This window comes from Mauremys reevesii, linkage group 10 (assembly GCF_016161935.1).
Source record: "Mauremys reevesii isolate NIE-2019 linkage group 10, ASM1616193v1, whole genome shotgun sequence".
Taxonomy (NCBI): domain Eukaryota; kingdom Metazoa; phylum Chordata; order Testudines; family Geoemydidae; genus Mauremys; species Mauremys reevesii.
Genome location: NC_052632.1, coordinates 55,295,180 through 55,320,319, shown reverse-complemented (window position 1 = coordinate 55,320,319; position 25,140 = coordinate 55,295,180). Strand labels below are relative to the sequence as shown.

At 47.7% G+C, this 25,140-nt stretch overlaps 1 protein-coding gene across 6 annotated transcripts in view; it reads left to right on the top strand.

Moving 5' to 3' along the window:
* IL20RB (interleukin 20 receptor subunit beta) overlaps nucleotides 1–22,756 on the top strand; it is a 37,712-nt gene extending 14,956 nt beyond the window's left edge. For 5 of the 6 annotated variants that reach the window (XM_039491714.1, XM_039491718.1, XM_039491717.1 and 2 more), the window contains 6 exons: nucleotides 6,980–7,106; nucleotides 8,423–8,613; nucleotides 11,604–11,728; nucleotides 17,061–17,211; nucleotides 17,517–17,665; nucleotides 21,745–22,756. In XM_039491714.1, coding sequence (XP_039347648.1) covers nucleotides 7,033–7,106; nucleotides 8,423–8,613; nucleotides 11,604–11,728; nucleotides 17,061–17,211; nucleotides 17,517–17,665; nucleotides 21,745–21,870 — 816 coding nt within the window. In that variant the 5' untranslated portion in view covers nucleotides 6,980–7,032 and the 3' untranslated portion in view covers nucleotides 21,871–22,756. Of the gene's footprint in view, nucleotides 1–737; nucleotides 898–6,979; nucleotides 7,107–8,422; nucleotides 8,614–11,603; nucleotides 11,729–17,060; nucleotides 17,212–17,516; nucleotides 17,666–21,744 lie in introns of all 6 variants that reach the window. The other variant, XM_039491719.1, reaches the window with a different exon arrangement.
* Nucleotides 22,757–25,140: the final 2,384 nt, after the last annotated feature.

Genomic DNA, 25,140 nt, shown 5'->3' with positions numbered 1-25,140 from the left:
GCCGCAAATGTAGCCACGCCAGTGCACTTGCAGCTGACAGTGTGAACACATGGCAGCGCTTTCCCTGCTGTGGTCTCCGAGGGCTGGTTTAACTCACAGCACTCTACATCTGCAAGTGTAGCCAAGCCTTATGTCAGCGGGAGAGCATCTCCCACCGACATAGCACAGTGTGGACACCGCTTTAAGTCAATGTAACTTACATCGCTCAGCGGGGTGTAGTTTTCACACCCCTGAGCAACATACATTATATTGACTTAAGCGGTAGTGTAGTCCAGCCATATGCTTTATACTTCCCTATTTCCACCTCTAGCTTACAGTGACTGATCTGGTCAGAATGTGCCATAGATTTGTATACATCAGAGGTGTCTGCTAAAGCAATCATTCTGCGCAGATCACTGAAGCAGTCCAATTTATTGCTGTTTTCGACGTTCTCTTCCCAGGGACTCATTTTTTAGTGTTTTTAGGTGCTGGTCTAATATCTTGAGCATTTTTTGGTTTTGCCCAATTCACTGCACAATGCTGATTTATTTCCTGAGCAGCCTCCGCTTTCTGCACTGAATGGGACAGGAGTCCTGTGGAAAGAAATAGTAGGTGATCATGTAATTAGAAACCATCATAATGCATAAGCACAAAGGGTCCCAATTAAGTTTGCATGAGGAAAGGCGAGTCTGGCATTTTCTAACCTTTAACTTTACAACCACAATAGCTTTATTTCTACATATGTTTTTTGTACTTAGACTCCTAGCTAAAAAGAGAAAAGAGATAGAAGCAAATTCTGCTGTATGTAGCTGTGACCCTCCTGTCTGTCCTATGGAATTGAACCCTACACTTCTAACACGGCAGCACAGACCTGGAGCACTTGAGCTAAAGGATTGATTACAGCAGCTATTGTCCTTGGTGAGCCAGCTACTTGAGAAGGGTGTGTTGCATACTGAAACAATGAGTTACATCAACACTAGTAACCCTGTTTTTCAGAGAGCATAGTTGAGCACTTGGATTTGGCAGGGTTTTTCTGAGAGTCAATCTAGCTCAAAATTTGGCCTCTTCCTAGCTTGTGTTATCTCTCAGTTGGGTAGAAGGGCTTGCTCAATAGCCAGGTTTGTAAGAAGCCCACAATTATTACCACCACCTGGAAAAGGGAAGACTCAAACTTAGAATTTGGTGTTTTTTTAATACCACACAGTTAGCTCTCAGCTGCAGGGTACTTGACAATATAGGTGGATGATCCATTGTGCCGTTGTTTGGTCCAGAGCAGTTGGGTGTGGCAAGCTGAAGTAAGGTGCCAGGGAAGTGCCAATAGAATGCTTGTGGGTTTTGGCAGCAAACCAGGAACAATGTGTACTGAGGAAAACACATATCGTAAATGAAGATACTTTCCTAAATCATAACATCTTCCTGGCCCCAGGACTATCCCTTTACCAAATTTCAAAGACCTGCTGTAAGCCAAATTATTATAATGGAAATGACTGGCAACCTAATGATAGAATTCATAACTACTCTTTACATAAAAAACCCTACATTAAAAGAACGTTAAGGTTGCAAAGTCAAGGACTCAAAAATTAGAAAATGCCAGACTGAAAGACGCTGGAGCACTTACCTGCACCTGATTCAGTCCCTGAGCAGCATCCATCCTGTGCTGCTGAATGAGACAGAGCTAGTGTGGAAAAAATAGTATGTGCTGATGTAATTAGAGACTGTATCATAATGCAGACATATAAGGGAGCCAAACTAAAATCATATGGTTAAACTAACACTGTCATTTCCTGATTTTTGAGTGCTTGACTTTGCAACCTTAACATTCATTTAACACCGTTTTGTATATAATTTCCTAAATTATTTTAAGAAGCAAAACTGAAAAACAAATCCCATCATACAGAAATTCAGGGCTCATCATTTAGATCCACTGCACAGTTCTCTGCCTTTTGAGCTAATGGGGTAACTCAGTGGTTCTCAAACTTTTGTACTGGTGACCCCTTTCACACAGCAAGCCTCTGAGTGTGCCCCCCCTTGTGAATTAAAAACTCTCTTTTTTAATATTTAACACTATTATAACTGCTGGAGTGAAGCATGGTTTGGGGAGCTAACAGCTCATGACCCCTCGTGATAACCCTGTGACCCCCTGAGGGTCACAACCCCCAGTTTGAGAACCCCTGGGGTAGCTAGTAGCAGCAGCAGACTATTGTTCTCTGTGTAGACCAGCTACTACAGAGGGTTTCACAGTTTCTGACAGAAAAGGAGTGTTGCTTCATTTACCTTATTTGTTCAAGCCCAGTTATGAGAGGAGTTTGCTCCAGTGGATTAGGTATTGAATGATAATTGAGACGACCTCTATCCCACACATGCTTTTTCTGTTAGTGCTTTTCGGAATTGCAGTTAAATATTCTTAGGCAAGTAAATATCATCTATCTCAGTTGATTTATTCACACCAGTTTGAACAAGTACATCAGAACCAGAAGCTTTATTTTGTGTCTATTAAATTAAATCTTGCAGAATTGTAATAAAAATGTGTCATCCTAGGCTCAGATCTTGTAATCCACCCTCCCAATGGCAGTAATTGTAATTAAAAACTAACATTTTACTTGTCTATTAAAAAAAGTTACTTGCTAAGGGCAAACAGACTTTTACATTTCCAAGACTGATTTAATTAGTTATATAAAACTATGTGAAGTACAGTAAGAATGAGAAACTTCTGTGTGTCACTGTAGCTAACCCTTGTTTTCAACTATCCAACTTATAACAAGGAGTAGTGGTGCAAAGCATCAGTGTCCTCTAGGCTCCTCTCTGAAGAGCAAAGTTGAAATTCTCTTCCTTCCTTCCAGATTACTTCAGGAGATCCCAAGTAGATGGCTTGGTCTGTTCTGATTAATTCAGGTTAGGTAGGGAAGACAGCTGTTTTCCATTAGCTTCACCATGTCGAGTGAGGATCCTGCCTACCCACTCCTGAGGAGTATGCATCCCAGGGCCCCATCGGCTGTGATTCAGGATCTTGGATCTGGAAATTGAACCCTCAAGTGCCACTAGGGAAGGATGGTAAAGTTGTTGATGATGCAGAAAAGGCAGAAATGTTCAGTAAATATTTCTGTTCTGTATTTGGAAAAAGCACAATGCCATATTCACAGAGTACAGAGACAATTAAATACTTGACATTCCAGCAGTAACTGCAGAGGTTGTTAAACAGCAACCGCTTAAGTCAGACATTTTAAAATCAGCTTGAACCCAGAAGTTTTAAAAGAATTGACCAAGGAGCCCTCTGAACCATTGATATTGATTTTTAACAAATCTTGGACACTGAGGAAGTTCCAGCAGACTGGAAAAAAGCTAATGCTGTGCCAGTATTTTAAAAAGGGTAAACAGTGACCCAGATAAGTAGGCCAGTGGGCCTGATGTCAGCCCCAGATAAAACCATGGAAGGTCTGATACAAGACTTAGTTAATAAAGAATTATCATATGGTTAATCCTATTCAACAGATTTGTATGGGAAATACGTCTTGTTAAACAAACTTGACATTGGTTTGCGATGAGGTTGATAAAGGTGTTATTGACATGATATAACTAGACCTACCTATGTAAGATGTTTGACTTAGTACCACATGACATCTTGATTAAAATATTATCACTGATCAAAATCAATGTAGCCCACGTTAAATAGATTAAAGTGTCCAACTAACAGGTCCCCAAAAATAATGTAAAGGGGGAGTTATCAACAAATAGGGGCAGTGAGGTTCTATACGAATCTGTTCTTGGCTCAATGGTATTCAATATTATCACTGATCTGGGAGGAAATATAAAATTATTGGTGAAGTTTGCAGATCACACAAAACTTGGTGGAGTGGCAAATAATGAAGGGGACAGATCAGTTATACAGTACAATCTAGACTGCATGGTAAAATGGGCTCACTTGAATAACATGCATTAATACATATGCAAGGTCATATGTCTAGGACCCAAAAACATAGGTCACAGGACAGGGGACTGTACCCTAGAAAACAGAGACTCTTAAAAGGATCAGGGATTCTGGTGGAATCTGACTGAACATTATCTCCCATGATGTGATGGCAAAGAAAGCTAAAATAATCCTCGGGTAGATAAACAGGGTACTATTGATTAGGAGCAGGGAGATGGTGCTACCACTTGTGATGATGGTGTATATAAATCCTGCATCAACTGAGAAGGGGTTTACTAAAGCCTGAGAGGTCTGTTTGCCCTCCCCCTGTTGTTATACCTGGAGGATGCGTCAGGCTCAGGGAGGAGTTGGAGTTCAGAGAAGGTGGGAGGAGGAGACCCCGGTGGTCTGGAATGCCCTCTCTGTGGGAAGGGTCTGCTAGAAGCCAGGCTGAGGGAGAAGTGTGGGAAAGCTACAGGGGTGCAGCTAGCTCCTGAGGTGGGCCATGGGAAAAGGGCAAGGCCAGGGAGACCGCCCTTTGGCTCAGCGTTCAGTAGAAGAGCAGAGAACTAGAGATGGACCAAAAGCTCAAGTCTGAGGTGTGCAGAAGTTACTTAGTTTGTACTTTTGTCTGGTTTTCGAGTTCTGGCGGGAAGCCCCAGGGGGAAGCCCTGCAAGCCACCGCTTTGGAAGAAGAATAAGGCAAAAGAGAAGCCCAGGGTGGGTGGAAGATGTGTTGATTGACAGTATTCTGACAGACATTCTTTGTTTGGGACATCAGTGAAAGAGACCAAGCCATAGGAAGGCTGGCCTAGTGGTCACAGCTACAGTAGTTGGTGACCAGGGATTGGCGGAATCACTAGAGCTGGGTTCTTTTGTTAGTGTTACAGAGCATTGCTGGTGCTGCACAGTTGTTAATACTGCTAATGCTGCTATTCTTGGAGCTCCGGTGTTAGCTGCTCTCACAGAGCGTGCAGCATGTTGATTCAGCAGACCCTGATGTTATTCAGAAAGAAAGACTACAGGCTCAGTTTGCTGGTGAAGGTGCTCGGCCAGGTTTATTGTCTGCAAAGCACAATACTAGTGCCCTGTCCAATGAGTTACAGGGATACTAACACATGTACGCCCCAGGGCTCCGGCTGTGGCTGGGAGCCCCAGGGCCTTTAAATCACCCCCGAGCTACCAGCTGCAGAGGTGGCTGGGAGCCCCAGGGCTCAGGGGCGCTTTAAAGTGCCCAGGGCTCTGGCCGCCGCTGCCGCTACCGCAGCATAGCTCCGGGCCCTTTAAATAGCCGACGGAGCCCTGCTGCTGCTACCCTGGGGCTCTGGCAGCCGGGCTTGGGCGGCAATTTAACGGGCCCCGCTGCCTGAGCAGGGCTCCCATGGGGATTTAAAGGGCCAGGGGCTCCGGCCACTGCGGGGAGCCTCGGGCCCTTTAAATCGCCAGCCTGGGGAAGCTGGTCCGGACCGGACTGGCTTACTTTCACCTCTGCCCTTATACCTTGTACCTGCTAGTTTGAATGAAACATCCTCATCCATTATCCTGTCATTCCCCTCCTTATCTTATGAGGGGTCAGTGTGTTCCTGTGCTACCTCTTGGGAATTTGTTTACATGGTTACTTGAGAATTCTAAGTGTTTTTGTACTGTCCTCACCGGTCAGGAATGTGCTTACTTGGTTAGAAAATAGCTGGTGTGTTACTATTCTGCCAAAGCCAGGCCTAACTCTGGTTCATAGCCTTTGGTTCACACTGTTATGTTTAGGGCTCCAGCAAGGCTAATAGATTCAATAAGCAAAAGTCAGGGTCTGAGTCAGGCTGGGATCAGAGACCAGAGAGGAGAGGTAGTACCAGGCTGGAATCAGGGGACAGGAATCGGGGTCAGAGTCAAGCCATAGTTGAAGACCCAAGATCAGAGGTGGTACCAGGCTGGAATCAGGAGGCAAGAGTCAGGCTGGGATCGGAGACCAGAGATCAGGACACAGGGTGAGGTCTGGTGTTGCAGCAGACCAGAAGTCTGTGTGATGGCCTAAAAAACTTCCTGGGCCACTCTGGAGGGTTAAATAGGATGCTCGGCTAATCAGAGGACCTCAGGGTACTGTTGTCACTCTAGGTCCCTTTGGCACTATGTCCTACAGCACCTACTCCCCAGAGTGCTCCCTGGTTGAAGGGCTACATGGTGGCACTGTGGGAATATCCACTATCCCAAGGTCTCAGAATTCTAGTCCGTGGATCCTGGCAATCAACACCTGGAAGGAGAGGACCTATAATGTGAACTGGCCAAAGGGCCAAGTCATCATCATTCCACATGCCTGACACCCAGAGGAGGACAGTGGGGCAGAGCTGCTGAACTGCCATCTCATGCTATGAGGGAGTGGTGAGACAACAGTAAGACCCTGCATATGGCACACACGGGATCATGCCTGGAACACTGCATGCAGGTCCCATGTCCATATTTGAAAAATTGGAAGAGGTTCAGAAAAGAGCTATAGTACTTTGAAGTTTGGAAAACCTCCCTCCCAGTGAGAGGCTTAAGACGCGTTGCCTATTAAGTTTCTCCAAGAGATGATTAAGGGGAAGATATCTGATACTAGAGGGATCTTTAATCTAGCAGAAAAAGGCAGGCCAAGACCCAACGGCTGGAAGGTGAAGCCAAACAAATTCAGACTGGAAATAAGGCAGCAAGGGGAATTAACCATTGGAACAACTTACCGAGGGACATAATGGGCTCTCCATCACTTGGAGTTGCTCATTCTAGATTGGATGCCTCTCTAAAAGGTCCAGTTTTATCCACTATTTTATTGACCTCTTCAAACAACTCTAACGTAGTGAAGAAGCATGATTTTCCTTTACACAAGTCATGCTGGTCTGAGTCCCTGTCATATTACAAACAGCTAGGTACTTTATCATTCTATCTTCAATTATAATTTCAACCTATATGCTAATTTTTAAAGTCCTTCAGAGCTCCAGTGGCAGTGCTGAAGTGAAATGATGAAGCATGTTGGGAAGCTTCATCGTTGAAGCATGTCCTTCCAAGCTGTGTTATTCATTTAGCAAATGGTCACAACTCGTTGTTTCTCTCTCTTTGGTGGAATCCTAGACGAAGAAGCCCTGCTGCCAGCTCCTCAGAATATCTCTATCCTGTCCACCAACATGAAGCACTTCCTGACCTGGAGTCCAGTGACGGTCCCTGGAGAAACTGTGAGATACTCCGTTGAGTTTCAGGGGTAACTCGCCTGTTTTAATGACCTCTCTGGATGCTAGTTAGACAAAAGCCCTGGGTCCCCTGCACATGGCATACATAGGTCTATGCACACTGATGCGGGAGAAATGTTACAGTCCCATCAATAATAATGCAGAAGTGGGAAAATGTCGTTGGCCTCAAGAGGAGCCTGCCTGCAGCCCAGGCCTTTATCATTAATTGTGTGTTATTTGAATCACAGCAGTGCCCACTATGGGCTAGGCGCTTTCCACACCACTGTGGAGACAAAGTCTCTGCCCCAAAGAGCTCACAATCTAGGAAGACAGGCAACAGACAAAGGAGGGGAGGGAACAGAGAAACATACAAGTGAATTTTTTTCCTGGACAGTAGATTATTTTGGGAAATATATAGGAGGGTTCTGAAGAAAGAAAGTCAGTAGAATATTCAGTCACCTTGCTAAAAAGAATTTGTAATGCTAAAAACATCTGCATAGTCACTGGGGCTGCATCACTGAGTTCATTCACTCCAGCTTTCTCATTCACTCCAAGAAGGGGTTTTCCTCAAACAACTTCACACATCTCTCTCACAGATACACCCATATTGCTTCCATCCACTCCCATTATGCCAGCCTCAGGGGTCCTTTCTGATGGCAAACAGTCTCAGGTTGTGTGGTAGGAGGGTTGGGCATCTGATTCCATCCGAGTTTGTCTGCACTTGAATTTTTAGTTTAACAAATATTAATTCGTAATATTGTGACTTCTATTGTAGACAGGGCACAAACATTTGTTCCTAGTTGTGTTTTTAACCCTAAGCTGCATGACTAGTTACAAACATAAGAGTGGTGATAGTGGGTAACACCAATGTCCATCTAGCCCAGTATCCTGTCTTCCTACAGTGGCCAATGCCAGATGCTTCGAAGAGAATGAACAGAACCGGGCAATCATCAAGTGATTCATCCTCAGCAATCATCAAGTGTCCATTAGTGTCCTGTCTGCACTAGAATTTGTGATCATGTAAAATAAAACATGACTAAAAATTCAAGCTTAGACATGTCCCCCAGGGTGAAATTCCCCCTGCACATGGCCTGCGAGCCATTTAAACTCCGCTTAAGTTCTCAAATGTGCCTTGTGCTTGTGGCTGTATGCTCTCCCTCTGCAAATGGTGGATGTCACCTACATGCGCTTCTGGTAACAAAGACGACAAACCTGGAGTAGATTTCTGTACCCAGGTGAAGCTGATTCCTGGTAGGGTCCTTAAAGGATATGGGATGGTTAAGGGGCGGGGATAGAGGTGTGTTATTTTATCCTGTGTTGCCTTTGTGCTTTTCTTTGCTTTCCCCAGGGAGTATGAAAGAGATTATGCCAATGAGATCTGGATACCCATCAGCGAGTGTTCGCTCATCATTGTGACTCACTGCAACGTCACAGAGGACATCTCTGCCACCGTGCCCTATAACCTACGCGTGAGAGCAAACCTAGGTTCTAGGGGTTCAGAGTGGAGCACACTAAAAGTTCTCTTCAATCGCATAACGAGTAAGTTCTCTGCCTCCTCCTGACAGTTACATCACCACCTGGGATAAGCAACATAAAATGTGCTCATTTAAAAAAAAATTTTTTTTTCACTGATGTGAAACAGCAGATCAATTCACACTGTAAGTACAGGGAATAAATAGTAAGTTGCAGTTCTGTTAGTGAGTATTTGCATATTAATATCTCATTACTCATACATAAAATAGACACTTTATTCACTAGTGATACTTCAATTCACTTTTAATTCTTAAAATCAGTTCATGTCAATAAATGTTATTTTAAAATTAAATTCCTTAAAAAGTAATAATCTTAGAATCCTAGAAATGTAGGACTGCACGGGACCTCGATAGGTCATCTTGTCCTGTCCCCTTCACTGATACAGGCCTAGACCATCTCTGACAGGTGTTTGTCAAACCTAGTCTTAAAAACCCTTACTGTCAGGAAGTTTTACCTAATGTCCAACCTAAATCTCCCTTGCTGCTATTTTCACCCATTACTTCTTGTCCTGTTCTCAGTGGTTAAGGAGAACAGTTTATCACCCTTCGCTTTATAACATATGACATAAGTCATATGTACTCGACTTATGTCCACCCTCCGTCTTCTCTTCTCCAGACTACGCAAACCCAATTTTTTCAATCTTTCCTTGTAGATCATGTTTTCTAGACCTTTAATCTTTTTTTGAGGGGCGGGGGGGAGGAGGTTGTTTTTTGTTTTGTTTTGTTCTCCTCTGGACTTCCTGCAATTTGTCCACATCTTTTCCAAAGTGCGGTGCCAAGAACTGGACATAGTACTCCAGCTGAGGCCTTATCGGTGCTGAGTAGAGTGGAAGAATTACTTCTCATATTTTTTTCACTATACTCCTAATACATCCCAGAATGATGTCCATTTTATTTGCAACAGTATTACATTGTTGGTGCATGTTTAGTTTGTGATCCACTGTAATCCCTGATCCTTCTTTGCAATACTCCTTCCTAGGCAGTCATTTCCTATTTTGTATTTGTGCAATTGATTATTCCTTCCTATGTGTATGTGATGGGGTGTACCATGCTGGAGGCCTCGCGGTCCTACCCCACCATGCCCTAGGAAAGGAGCAGTGAAGGTGGGTTCACCAGGCCTGCCTAGAGAGGCTGCAGAGAAGCAGCTAATCAGAGCCCAGCAGGCTCAGTTAAAAGGAGCTTTGGTGGCTGAGCAGGTCATTGCCCAGAAGGATGAAGGAGTGGAAGGCTGTAAAACTCCACAGCAAAAAATCTGGGGAGAAACCTTGCTCCAGCAGGGATAGGACTGGAAGCTCTCCAGGCACAGGGGCAGAGACTGTTACAAGTTCTCCAGGCAAGGAGGCCTGGGAGAGACCCTGCTCAGACAGAGAACCCAAGAAGGTGATGGGACAGAGTGGGAAGGAGCCCAGGGAATGCAGCAGTAGCAACTAGTAAAGAAAGCAGCACGTGGCTGCTACTCGTAGGGTCTCTGGGTTGGGACCCAGAGTAGTGGGCGGGACTGGCTCTCCCCACTGGTGAAATGGCCAAAGCCCTGAGAAGGGCACAAGTTTCCTTTTTGGAGCCTGAGAAAGGGGCTAGAGTTTAAATAGGCCCAGAGACAGGGCTGAAGACCTCAGAGAAGGGCAACCATTTGTTGGACTGTTACCCCAGCAGGAGTTCCTTCATACATTTTGACTATGTGTGGCTTAGCTGGAGAGGGGGCACTGTGAGCAGAGAAAGAGTGTAGGTTCACACCCGGCTCACGAGAGATGAGTGGCCCTCATCATGATGTAGTACTTTGCATTTGTCCTTATTGAATTTCATCCTATTTATTAATATTAACACATAGCCAGAAATTATTGGTGGCTCACCTCAGGCCCAGGCTCTAATTGGACCACGTCACACCGGGTCTAGGTCGCACACTTCTGTGGCAGCATCTTGTTCCTCAGATTCTCATCTTTCATTTTAAAGAAAAGTGATTCTCCAGCCCTTCCAGTTGTGGAGAACTCTTTGCACATGTGATCTGATTGCACCCTGCGCACATTGCTGCGTCTGAACACTGCTCTGCTGGCTGCGCATGGAGTGTGGCAACGAATTCCAACAAGTCCCATTCTCTACACGTATTTGGCCAGAGGGATGTTATCCTTCCTGTTGTGGGGAGCGGACGTTGGGCCAGATTCTCAGCTATGGCCAAACAAACACAGGGTGCAAGTTGCAGGGAATGTGCGTGTGCAAAGGTGACTCAAAGGTCATCTCTGCACTGCACCGATACTACCCTTAGCAACCCTCGACGTAACTTAAATGTGTATGTTCAGTATTTGCCAGTAGGGAGTCCAAACTTCGTTCCTATAATACTGCAAACACGGAAGGCTTAATTCCAGATCTGTAGCAAGCCTTGATTATCACAATAGCCATGAAACAAGAGTCATTTACAGCAGTGCTACACACAAAGCTGCAAGAATAAAAATCAACTAGCGTATGCAGGAAACAGACTGCCTGATTTCCACCCACAATCCCCACACCTCAATGGGACCTGCAGGGTTCAGCACTTTGGAAAATCAGGCCAATAGAAACCAATGTCAGAGAAAGCAGTTTCCAAGTGTGTGTTCTGGGCCTTTGGACAGAGTTAGCACCCCTTGTCCAGAAGAACCAGTCTGGTCTGGTTTCTCAGCACCCTCTGCCCTACCTGGTTGTTATTGCTTGGATGGGGCCTTCAGCCAAACAGTTCCTCCCCCACACAGAAAACATTTCAAGTTTGTGCAACTCAGCTATTGCTAAATGCCTCAACCTGATAGAATAAAATCCACCCTGGCCCAAGGGGCTGCTGCTATCTTTAGAAACAAAGCAGGGTAGAGAAGGAGGAAGATCAAGGGAAACCGCCTCAGTGAAGCAATTGGCTGCCAATACAGCTCAAGGGGAGTCACAAAAGGGAGCATTTCCTGCCTCTCTCCCAGTCTGGGAACGGGGGTTTCAGGGTTGCCTTTGGTGGTGGTAATAGCGCTGCTTCTGTGTTGACAGCTTTCCTCACCCCACCCATGATGGAAGTCTCTGCGGACGGGTATCACCTACTGGTGAAGCTGGAAGACCTGGGGCCAGCCTTTCAATTCCACATATTCTATTGGAGGAAGGGCCAGGAAAGTTGGGTGAGTTTTGCCCTTGCTCTTAGGTGAGACTGGAGAGCACTGCATGGCTTAGAATGAAAGCACATGGGATATTTTTCTGAGCACAGCATCCCTCTGCTCTCTCTAGTCCCCTGCTATAGCATGTAGCAGCTACGATCATAAGCTTATTGTGGTGTATGTAACTGGAAAGGAAGTCCCTGTCCAAGGCAGCTGCCATTTTGTGTTTCACTTCTCATGCAGGAAGTCACAGAGCAAGTCTCTATGTTTAAGCACATTGCAGAATTACAATTAAAATAACCACAGAGCCAAGATGTCTGCTCTTCTGCCAGGTCTGACTGACCTGCCCCTTGCCTGGGCAGGCCGTGGTTCATAGATTCCCAGGCTGGAAAATACATTGTTTTCATCTAGTCTGACCTCCTGCATAACACAGGCCAGAGAAGTGCCCCAAAATAATTCCTAGAGCAGATCTTTTTAGAAAAACATATAAACCTGATTTGAAAATTGTCAGTGATGGAGAATCCACCAAGACCCTTGATAAGTTGTTCCAATAGTTAATTACCCTCACAATAAAAGTTAAGCCTTTTTTTTCCCAGTCCTTATTTGTCTAGCTTCATCTTCCTCCAGCCATTGGGTTGTATTATATATTTTTCTTTGCTAGATTGAAGGGCCCATTTTTAAATATTTGTTCCCTAAATAGAAACTTAAACTCTTTCAAGTCACTCCTTAATCTTCTCTTTAAGCTAAGTAGATAGAGCTGCTTGAGTCTATCACTATAAGGCATTTTTTCTAATCTTCTGATCATTCTCGTGGCTCTTCTCTGAATCCTTTTCAATTTATCAACATCCTTCTTGATTTGTGAATGCCAGAGCTGGATGCAGTATTCCAGCAGCGGTCATGCCAGAGCCAAACACAGAAGTAAAATAACCTCTCTAGTTCTACTCCAAATTCCCCTGTTCATGCATCTCAGGATTGCATTAGCTCTTTTGGCCACAGTGTCACACTGGGAGCTCATATTCAGCTGACTACCCAAAATCACCCTCAAATCTCTTTCAGAGTCACTGCTTTCCAGGGTAGAGTCCCCCCAGCTTGTACATGTGGTCGACATTCTGTGTTCCTAGATGTATACATTTACATTTAGCCATATTAAAACATATCTTGTTTGCTTGTGTCTAGCTTACCAAGCGATCCAGATTGCTCTGAATTAGTGACCTGTCCTCCTCATTATTTACCACTCTGCCAATTTTTGTCTCATCTACAAACTTCATCAGTGATGACTTTGTTTTCTTCCAGGTCACTGATAAAGTTGTTGGCTAGTGTAGGGCCAAGGACTGATCCCTGCAGGACCCCACTGGAAACACACCCACTTAGATGCAGACTTTAAGGCCAGAAGGGACCATTATGATCATCTAGTGGTTTTCAAACTTTTTTTCTGGTGACCTAGTTGAAGAAAATTGTTGATGCCCATGACCCAATGGAGCTGGGGATGAGGGATTTGGGGTGTGGGAGGGGTCCAGGGTTGGGGCAGAGGGTTGGGGTGTGGGCCCTGGGGGGGCAGGAATGAGGGGTTCAAGGTGTGGGAGGAGGCTCAGGGCTGGGGCAGGGGTTTGGGGTGCGGGAGAGGGTCAGGGCTCTGGTGTGGGAGTGCAGGCTCTGGGGTGGGGTCAGGGATGAGGGGTTTGGGCTGCAGGAAGGGGCTCCAGGTTTGAAGGAGGCTCAGGGCTGGGGCAGGGGATTGGGGCGCAGGGTTGGGGCGTGGGCTTACATCCGGCAGTTCCCAGTCAGTGGTGCAGTTGGGGTGCAGAGATAGGGTTCCCGCCTGTCCTGGCACCGCAGACCGCGCTGCACCCTGGAAACAGCCTGCAGCAGGTCTGGCTCCTAGGCGGAGGTGCACAAGTGGCTGCGTGCGGCTCTCGCCCACAGGCACCGTCCCCACCTAGCTCCCATTGGCCGGGAACCAGCCAATGGGAGTGCGGAGCCGGTGCTTGGGGTGGGGGCAGCACGCAGAGCTCCCTGGCCCCCCTGTCTAGGAGCCGGACCTGCTGCTGGCCACTTCCAGGGTGCAGCGCGGTGTCAGAACAGGTAGGAACTAGCCTGCCTTACCTGGGCAGCACCGCCGCTAGGACTTTTAACGAAACAGTCGGCGGTGCTGACCAGAGCCGCTGCGACCCAGTGCCCTTACATTCTGCGACCCAGTACTGGCTTGCGACCCACAGTTTGAAAACCACTGATCTAGTCTGACCTCCTGCCCATTGCAGGCCACAGAACCTCACTAACCCACTCCTGTGATAGACCCCAATCTCTGGCTGAACTACTGAAGTCCTCAAATCATGGTTTGAAGATTTCAAGTTACAGAGAAACCCCTCTTTACTCTAGTTTACTCTTGCCCATCTGCAACTGTATCAAACGTGTGTCTGAACCATTGAAGTCCTCAAATCATGGTTTAAAGACATCAAGGTGCGGAGAATTTTCCAGCAAGTGACCCGGGCCCCACACTGCAGAGGAAGGCAAAAAACCATTCCCTCCGTAAACTTATCAAACTCAGTCTGAAAACAAGTTACATTTTTTGCCCCCGCTGCTCCCCTTGGAAGGCTGTTCCAGAACTTCACTCCTCTAAATGGCTAAAAACCTTCTTTTAATTTCAAGACTAAACTTTTTGATCACCAGTTCATATCCATTTGTTCTTGTGCCAACATTGGCCCTGTAATTCCTCTCCCTCTGTTCTATTTATAGAGAGCACAGCCTTCATTTAGTTAGGCTAAACAAGCCGAGATCCTTAAGTCTCCTCTTGTAAAGTAGGTTCTCCATTCCTCTGATCATTCTAATAACCCTTCTCTTACCTCTTCCAGTCTGAATTCATCTTTCTTAAACATGGGAGGTCAGAACTGTGCACAGTATTCCAGATGAGGTCTCACCAGTGCCTTGTATAATGGCAGTAACACTTCCCTATCTCCTTACCAACCTCCTTTTACTACACATCCCTGATTCATGTCCAGAGCAGGCCCCTCCTGTGCATTGAATGATGCAGGGGTCCTGTGGAAAAAATACTATATTGAAGATTGCGGCTTTGTCTACATGGTAGGGGTTTAAACCAATTTAATCCCTTGCAAACCTATGTGTGGATATACTGACTTTGGTTTACATCAGACTTATTTCAGTTTATCTTAAATTAATTAGGACTCATTTAAGCAAATGTACCTGATTAAACAGGAATAAAACCAACCCCACAGGAGTTTGAACCAGTTTAACGACGTTGATTTTAAAAACCCAATTTAAATTAAACCAAAGCAACTTTCCCATGTAAATAAAACATAATGCATTCACACAAGTGGGCAGGACTGGGGTTGCATGGGCAACTCTAAGTCTGGCACTTCCTAACTTCTGACTTTGCAATCTTAATAACCTTCTTTCAACACAATGTTTTATGAATAACTTCATAGGTTTAAAATGATAAAATAAAAAACAATCATGTTAAATTATGAAACTCCTCCCCTCCCCCCCAAATGCAACATGAGCAGGCTGTGAGCCATACAGCTTAGCACTGACAGATACTACTTGAGCTGAAGGATTACTTATGTTAACTGGTAGCAGGAGAAGCCTCATATCCGTTATGGACCAGCCACTAGCGGATGATGTGTAACTCACTGAAACAGCATTTTATATACATCTCCCTCGATATAACGCTGTCCTTGGGAGCCAAAAAATCTTACTGTGTTATAGGTGAAACCGTGTTATATTGAACTTGCTTTGATTCACCGGAGTGCGCAGCCTCTCCCCCCACCCTCCGGAGCGCTGCTTTACCGCGTTATATCTGAATTTGTGTTATATCGAGTGGCATTATATCGAGGTAGTAGTGTATGCAGGAGTTCTGCATTTTACAGACAGAATACGCAAGCACATAATTTGGCATAGTCATTCTCAGAGACAGTGTAGCTAAATGGCTGAGACATACATCTGTTATATTAGAAGCCTGGGTTCTGTTCACAGCGCTACCAGAAATGAGGTTGTGCCCCATGTTAACTAGTGCTTTGCTAAAATGTGTGGAGGCTAATATTTGTCTTCCTCTTAGAATGGGAATATGTGAGGACTTATAATAAGGGCTGTGTATTACAGAGAAGTATTAACGATAGTTAGTAGAGGAGATGTGACTAGACCACAATGTGTCCTGGCTCCCAGCCCAATGCACCTTCCCTTAGAGAAAGGTATTTTGAAGGGGAGGAGGTTCTGATTTTCTTGTGTCCTGTTTGTAATTCTGTGCAGATTGAATGTATATGACACAGGAGGCTCAGCAGGGCCCGCTGGGAGCATGCACGTTGCAGCTGGAATATTCACAGAATTAAAAGCAACTAGCAAACTGTGTGTTTATACAGTTTCCTCTACTGGCTGGCACACACGAGATAACAACCCACTATTGCTATTAGTTAGCAGAGTCCCTCCTGTAGGTTAAATAATAGCAGTGTGCTGTGGGTTCACATCCATTCAGTGGTTCATTACCATTGCAAATGATGGAATTCCTTAGGGTTTTTTTAAATGAAAAAACTAATGAATCTCTAGGCAAAAGAAATATGTTAAGCCTCCCTCTCAGCCTGTCAGCAGTGTGATGAATGTATGACAAAAACCTGAAATGAGGGACACAACTGAAAATGGAATGCCGCAGGCTCCTTCCCTTAGCGGAAACAACTCTGTCTCTCTAACCTCTGTTGCAATTCTGCATCTCCAATGTAAATAAAGTAAGGGGATCCCAAAACTGTGGAGTGGAGGGGACTTTAGTCCAGAGTGGGGGGGTAGAGTAGAGGTTTGTCTGCCACTGCACTCTCTCTCCCCTGTACCTCTCATTCACCATGTGTGAGAGCTTCTTCCTCTCACCCACAGGCCCTGGCCAATGAGTTCTCACACATTTAACAGATTGGGCAGGGGTGTGACATTTGAGCAGGAGTATGGGGTCACAGAGTTCTTCCTGCCTTCCCCTGCACCCAGGGGCACCTGCCTAGGGCTCTAGGCCCCTGGCCTCCCCTCCCTTCCCCCTGCACACGGAGATGCCTTCACAACCTCCTGACACAGGCACTCGCTCCAGTCAGGCCTCTGTTTGCCCTTGGTTTATAGTGCCTTTCATCCCATCCCTTCTACCCCGGTGGCGGTCCAGTCTCACTCTGCTGTGCTGTTTCCCACCCCTGAACCTCCCCCTCCATTTTCCCTTTGTATCTCTTGGCTTCTCAGTTCCCACTCCCTTCTCCCCATTCCTCTCTTGGTCCCCCAGCCCTTTCTCCCCACAGTCTGCAATCAGGCCAGGATTGACCGCAACCCCCTGCTCTCCCTGGGCCCTGGACTCTGACGTGCTTGTCATTGCCTCTGACAGGTGCACAAGAAGACTGTGAAGGAGATCAGCTCGGTTGTGCATCTGGACACCCTGGAGGCAGGAGCTGAGTATTGTGTGAAAGCCCAGACCTACGTAGAGGCCATCAACAGGAGCAGCAACTTCAGCCAGACGCAGTGTGTTCGCGGGCCAGGTGATGACCGGACTTCCTCACCAGTAGTGTCAGAGGAAGCACGGTGCAGTGACTCTCTATGCAGCTGCCCAGTCTGCCAGCATCTCTCCTCTTCGCTTCTGCCTGCTGTCTCTTGCCCCTTGGGGTGGGGGTGGGAAATCACCCCTGTGCTGGCAGGGTAGTTTTTGATTCTTTTGGACCTCATGGCTCCCATTGGGGTCAGTGAGAAGGACAGGCCCTGCATTGCTCTCAAGATCTGTAATTATGTCGCTTGCCCTCAGAGGCTCTCTGCTGAAGTCCTCCTTCCTTCCTTCCTTTGTCTCTAGATGGTGGCAGATCTATATGGATGATGACTGCCATGGTGTCCTTCATGGGATTTGTTGTAGGTGTCTTGGCCCTGCCCTTCCTTGCCTGGAAAATGAGTCAGATCTTCCAGTATTCCTGCTGTCCAGTCGTCGTCCTACCGGACACCCTGGTAATTTCTTTGTCTTCCTTGTTATTTCTGGGATGCTGTAAATTTATAGGGAGGAAGAGACTGAGCGAGTGAGTGGATGTTTCTTCTTCCAAGTGGAGCTGAAATCCAGAGGGGAATGATTGACACATTTTCAAACACAGCTGCCTGAAGCTAAGAGCCTAAACCTCAATTTAGGCACGTCAGCAAGTGCCTAGTTTTTAGGGCATCTGAGCACTGACTCAAACTGCAGGGTCTCAGCAGCTCTCCGAATGAGACCACTTGTTTAAGCCTGTACCTATGGACATAGGTGGCCAGCATAGGGCCTCTGCGTTAGGAAAGCAAAACAGGCCAACATTTCTAAGTGGAGCCCTGAGCTGAGAGATGACAGCCAGGCACCCTGAGCATGCTCCCCTCCCACTTGGGCCAATGGGGAAGGGTTCAGCCTCCGGGAGACCCTGGTCTGCTGTAGTGTCACACAGAGGGCTATAGCCATGGAGGGCCCGATGCAGCAAAATCAAACAGTGTTATGTATTCAGGGGAGAATGAAAGTATTTCGAAGCCAAACAGTCCTTCCAGCGTGAAGGAGAAGGCTATTTCCCTGCACACTTATTCCCACCCTGCGTTCTCAGAAGGCCAGTCATCCCCAAGCTCCTGCTCCGCCCCATGTGACTGTCCTCAGTCCCCACAACGCCCTGGTGGGGTTGCCCTCTTTCTCCTCCTGTTTTGACGCTCCCTTTTTGAGAGTGCCTCATCCCTTCCCTCCAGCCTTGCTGCATGGCTGGGTAATGAGCTGCAGGTTCGGTGTGCTGGAGGCACGTGCAGCATAGCCCTGGCCTGCACTTTTTCTGGCTGCCCTGGGCTCTGCACTAATACCAGCAGCAACCAGAGCTGGGCTGCACTGGGCCGTGTCCTCCCAGGGAAAGAGTACTGGGCTGGAAAGAGTGTAACAAACACACTGGGCAGGTTTGCAGATATCACGTGTGTAGGGTTATCAACTTTCTAATTGCACAAAACCAAACACCCTTGCCCCACCCCTTTCATGAGGCTCTGCCCCTACCCCACCCTTTCTCTAAAGGCCCAACCTCCGCTCACTCCATCCCCCCTCCCTTCGTCGCTCACTTCCCCCCCGCAACCCTCAAACTTCATACTGGAGGTCTGCTCACAGGGCAGATCTTGGGTGTGGCATGTGATAAGTTTTGTGCAGCTGCCAGCTTCTGCCCTTGGGGCAGGGTGTTTGTTTATAAACAGAGACAGGGTGAGTAAGATAATTTAATGACAACCCTTTTGTTAAGGATGATCGTGAAAGTATTGCCAGGCACTCCAGTTAAAAAGATAGGAAACAAAGGGTAGGAATAAATGCTCTATTTTCAGAATGGAGAGAGGTAAATAGTGGTGTCCCCCAGGGGTCTGAGTCCTATTCAACATATTCATAAATGATCTGGAAAAAGAGGTAAACAGTGAGGTGGCAAAATTTGCAGATGATATAAAAACTACTCAAGATTGCAGTCTGCTTTGGACTTAACTAAGAGTTACAAAGGGATCTCACAAAACTGGGTGACTGGGCAAGAAAATGACAGGTGAAATTCAATGTTAAATGCAAAGTAATGCACATAACAAAATATAATCCCAGCTATACCTACAGAATGATGGGATCTAAATTAGCTGTTACCCATCAAAAAAAAGAGATCTTGGAGTCATTGGCAGTACTCTGGAAGTACTATGTTTCCAGAGTACTACAAATTTATAAGAATCCTTCTCACTGTGCCTGTATTGTCCTGAACTGCAGAATGCTCATTCTCCAGCTTCAGAAGACTTTAAAGTTATCTCCAGTCATCAATGGGACAGACGCAACTGAATAATGTAGCTGTCCTTAACTTGCAGCAAGACCATAGCAGGGAACTAGATGTAAATAAGATTGCCGACAGTTTCATCCAGAAAGCTACAGTGAGATGTAATGTGTTTAAACTGGGACGTTAGTGAAGACAGCTTGTAGGTGATTGCAATGATTTTAATATACTGTAATTCATGATAATGTAATTATGTAGTTCATAATTTAATCATTATTAAAATAGTGAAGATACCAGTGATAGACACACATTCAATAACTAGAATATAAAAGAAGTTTATTGTGGCAAAGTACCTGCTTCTCCTCAGCAGGCTCAGTCCTTTTTAGCCTTGGAGACACCAGCTTGGGCCAAGCAAATCCTTCCAGGTAGCGCAGGGTCTGGCTGATCCTTACCTCAGTCAGTCCCTTGTGCTGGTTTTCTCCCCTTCTGGGGACAGAGCGCAGCCTTCCTTGATGGAAGGGTTCAGAGCCTTGCTACACCTAACTTGCTGACTGCTTCTCTCACCCCCGCCTCCCCCCTCCATGCCAGGGAGGGTTTAAAAAGGTCTCCAGCAGTTGGAGCCAGCTGAACCTAATTAGTTCCCTGGTAACTCCTTTTCCAGCTGAACCTTATTTCCCCACAGCTCTCTCTCCTCAGTGGATTGGGAGAGGCCTTTTAACCCCCTGGGACTAATTACTACCCCTCCCTTTGTAGCCATTTGTCCTGGGTTTGCCACAGTATACATATGCTGAAAATAGCCTCCCCCAAAAAAACTGGGCAGCCACCCCCCCCCCCCAAAAAACACACACCACCTCAAGCACCCGCAGCAAAAACAAAGTCACGCCTGTGATTTCAGCAGCACTAGAGGGCAAGAAGAATGTCTGACAAGCTGCTTTCCAAGCACGTCATCCTCCCCTGTTCTGCCTCTCCTGTGCGCCCGCATTTGTTGCGTTTCTCTTTGCAGGGAGAGAATCAGCCAGTGAGGGATAGCTCTTCCCCCACTTACTCCAAGACAGGCCGCCCAGAGGATTCAGGGGGCCTGGGTCAGGGCTGGGTCTTCGGCGGCAATTCGGCAGCGGGTCCTTCCCTCCGAGAGGGACCTGCTGCTGAATTGCCACCGAAGAATGAAGCGGCGGCGGCAGAGCTGCCTAAGTGCCGCAAATCACAGCTTTTTTTCCCCCTCTGCCGCTAGCGGCACTTGTACTCACCGGGCGGCGCTCCGAGGCTTCGGCAGCACTTCAGCGTCGGGTCCTTCACTTGCTCCAAGACTTCCGCTGTACTGAAGGACCCGCCGCTGAAGACCCAGAGTGAGTGAAGGGCCTGCCGCCAAAGTGTCGCCAAAAACCTGGAGCGGCTCGCAGGGCCCCTGTGGGGCCCAGGGCAAATTGCCCCACGTACCCCCCCTCTGGGCAGCCCTGCTCCAAGGGGGATTTCCTAGGCTGGAAACTAGTCCCCTTTGCAGGCTGTTAAAGGCTATCCCCTCAGCTGTCATGGCCTAGGCAGCCGTGCTTTGGCCCTAGAGGCTCCCCCAGCAGACAGGGAAATGCTCTGCCCAGGGAGTGGATCAGAGGGCACAGATACCCATGGTGCTGATCCACCTGGAGCCACTGCTTTGCTTTTGCTGCCCCTGTTGGCCAGGTTGAGGGCTCGGGTCTGTAATCCTCACGTCAGGAGCAGGCTGGCTGCTGGAGTTGGGAAACCCACATTACTCAGCAAGGCTGGCTCAGGGTGCCCCCCCACTGCAGATAAAACAAACAACAGTCATGTGTACCCAAGTCAGTTAGGTGCCTTTGAAAACCCCACCCCAAATGACCTGAGGACCATAATGCCCTGGTTGAAGGGAATCAACAGGAGACATGGGATTCTGTTAAGAAAAGGATAACTCCATCTGCCTAAGTAGGAGATGCTTCTTGGCAGCCTGAAGCTTTGCAGCTGTCCCCAAAGGAAGCACGTGGCGTAGGACACTGCACGTAAGACTGAAGAAAGCATTGGATACCGTACCTTGGGGAATGACTCTGCAAGGGTGGCCTGAGGTTAATTAAATGACCTCTAGCTTCTCTGGGTCCCTGCTGAGTGAGAAGAAAGCAAGTTTCTGGGGCTGCTGGGCCCTGCAGAGCTGGGGCTCTGGGGAGTTAGGCCAGACGAGGCAAGAAGGGCCTTGGAGGGCAAGCAAAATCTAGGGAGAAAAGGGGTTTGGGCTATAAAATGCCCCTGCAGGACAATACTACGTCAGCACAGGCTGCCCAGATGCTTTGCATGTCTTTGTTTTTACAGAAAGTAACTGAGTCACCCGCAAAGCTAATACACTGCATGTGTGAGGGGACTGAATGTTGTGACGTGGCTGTGCATGTGATTCCCCCCGAAGAGATCCTCCGACTGTGGATTCAGGACGCACTTTAAAGCTGGCCAGAGATAATCAATCCTGTCGAAAACCATCTATGAACAGATCTAGCAGATTGTGCACTGGGAGCCTGCACACAGCTCCCACAGCCTCAGGGTATGTCTACCCCGAGGGATCAATGGGAAGCTTTTTGATGTACGTCTGGTAACTCGCAGGACACAAGTCGCACCAACGGTGTGCACACGGGACTCCAGTTCTGTTTTCTTGTGACCCTGGGAGTCCCTTAAGGCCAACTGGCATAGGGACCTCATACTATAACACACATCAAGCCTCACACACGCATTGCCCCAACATACTGTTGTCACAATATATGAAAGGTATCATATGTAAACTGGTGACACACTGGTCCCCCAAAAAATCGTTGATGTATGTGTGGGTTGAGTACAGAGAGTTACAGATGTATGCTGGAAATATGCTCGTAAAATGTGTTTGGGAGACAGATCATAAAACCAGATGGTCCTAGATAAAGGAATGTGTATTTACGGGTCTGACCAGCTTGGTCATAGGCAGAGGACAATGGAAGAACAAAGCCATCAGCTTAAATAGGTGGGGGAGAAGACTGTTTAACAATCACACCGGGGGACTGAATCTACACCCCAGGAAGCCTTCCTGGCTCTTGAGGCTGAGATAATGGACTTTGAGTAATAGAAGGGGAGCAAAAAGACATTTTAGTGATCCATCACTGAGGAGACAAAGGGTAGGGAACCCTTGGAGGCTGTGAAAGTTGGATGTCCCTAGGCTGAAAGGCTAGGAATGCTGGTACCTACGTCAAGTTAAGAAGAATTAAAACGTAACTTTTAAAGATTACGTTCTAGTCATTAGAAAGCATGTTTTATTTTGTGTGTAACCAGACTTGTCTCTTTCTCTCTTGCTTAGTATCACTTAAATCTCTGTTCTTTGTTAATAAACTTATTCTTGTTTTATTACAAAACCATCTCAGTGCTGTGTATTAGTGAAGGATCAATTTTCATTTAACCTAACAGGCTGGTCTGTGCTCTGTCTGTTTGGAGGCAGCAAACGTAATCATTTCTGTATGTGCCCAGTGAGAGAAACAGGCCCGTCGATATGGGGAGGGGGGAGGGAAGGGGGCAATTTAAAAGGGCCCTAGAGCCCCCAGTTGCTGCTGCTGCTGTGGTAACAGCAACCGGGAGCCCTGGGCCCTTTCAAATCTCCTGGGCGGGCCACAGGGCTCCTAGGCATAGGCGCCGAGTGGGTGCTGAGCACCCACCGGTGGGCCCCTCCCCCCAGTGCCTCCCACCAGCGGCGGGCCCCGCTGATCAGCTTGTCCCCATCCCCCCCCCAGTGCCTCCCACCCGCTGCCATCAGCTGTTTGGCGGTGTGCCGGAAGCGCTGGGGGGAGGGGGAGGAGTGGGGAGTGGGAAGAAGCAGGGTGGGGGTGGGCCTGGATGATGCATGGCCCAGATGCCAGGAGTGGAAGGGGCAGGCCCAGCCCCTTCCAGCCACTGAGATGCTGCTCTGCAGCCCTGCGTGGTGGCTGCCTGAGAGGGCCTGGCTAGGGAGGTGACTTCTGCTCCCTGCCTGGACTCAGGTGCCGGGGTCCCCAGCAACCGAGCTGGCTTGGGATTGGAAGCTGCCTCCTCCCTAGCCAGGCTCTCTCAGGCAGCTGCCGGGTAGGGCTGAAAAGCAGTGACCAGGAGGGGCCAGCATTAAAGCGGCTCCCTCTTGCTCCCTGCCTGGACTCCTGCCTGCCAGGGAGAGCAGCAGAACGTGCTGGGCGGGGGCAGGTGCAGTGGGAAGACAAAGCATCCCCGCGCAGGTAACATGGGGCGGGGAGAGTGCGGTGGCCCTGGGCTGGGGTGGGGGAGACACGTGACCTGCCCTTTAGCTCGTGCCCCCCCACTACGGGGAGGCACCAGTTGTGTATGGGGTGCCCTCAGGGGAGAGGGCGGAACAGGGGTGGGAAGAGGTGGGGCAGGGATGGGACATTGGGGGAAGGAGCCTAGTATGGAGAGTGGCGTCAAGCAACCCCTGGGATATCTGGAAGTCAGCGCCTATGCTCCTAGGTACGTGCAGGATGGTACCGGCAGCAGCGAAAGCAGACAGGCAGACATGTTGAAGCCCTGGCCATGCCAAAAGAGTGTGACCTGCAGCGCAGCCGGCAGCTCACTGGGCACCAATGGGGGCCCATTGATGGTTCTACCCTGGGACCCGGAATTGCTGTCGGCGGGCCTGAAGAAAGACTGGATACTGCAGGGAGACATTTCTGAGGCGCTCAGGAACTGGGATTCTCTGTTATCTGCAAGGCAAGGTCTATACTGGCAGAGTCTTGAAGTCATCTGGGGAGTCCCTCTCCATTAGTGCCCTGGTGAGCCAAGATTCTACCTCAAGTTCCTAGGCCACATCTACTAAGAGACCCCAGTCATCTGCCACTATCTGGGTGTCAATGTCATCTGACAGGGGCAGGAAAGAGCAGCACTTCAGGGAGGTAACAAGGCACAGTCATCTTCTCCAGTGCCTATGAAGCCAAAACACAAGTGTCATCAAACTTCTGACTCATCTTTGGGCTCAGTTTCCTCAGGGCCAAAAGCCTGATACGCCTCCTTGGATGCCGCAGTATTGTTTACCAAGAGTGCCAGCAGTACTTACTGAGTCTATGGACCATGTGCCAGTACCAATTTTTCAGAACCAATTTTGGCACTGGGTGCCTTGCTACTTACAGCCTTGGTACTGAGTGCCTGAGTACTCAAATCCCCAGTAGCTACTACCTTCAGACTTGTCATCTCTGAACTGTGTTCCTTGATACCCTGTACCTTGGCATTGGCCATCTTAATACCCAAACTGTACATTATACCAGGTAATTTAACTGTGGGCCCAGTATCAGAGTCATCTCTGCTTGAGAAATTGAGAATGGTACTGCCCTTAGTCCAAGCCACCAGCTTCTGAGGGCATCTCTACACAACAAAGAGAAGTCAGCTTAACTACATTGTTCAGGGCTGTGAAAAACTTCATGTCCTGGGTGATGTAATTAAGCCTACCTAAGCCCTGGTGTAGACACTGCTAGGTCACTAGGAGAATTCTTCTGGTGATGGAAGGTCCAGCGATGGAATGACCTCTTCCATTGCTGTAGTGTCTACATTACAGCAGCAATGCAAACTTTTTATATCCAAGATGACACCCTATGAAGCCTGCCTTTTTTAGTAGCCATCACATCAGCTCAAAGGGTAGGGCTGATTCAGGCCCTCATGGCAGGCTCCCCGTACAGTGTTTCATGAGGACAGGATCACTCTCAGGCCTCATCCCGATGTCCT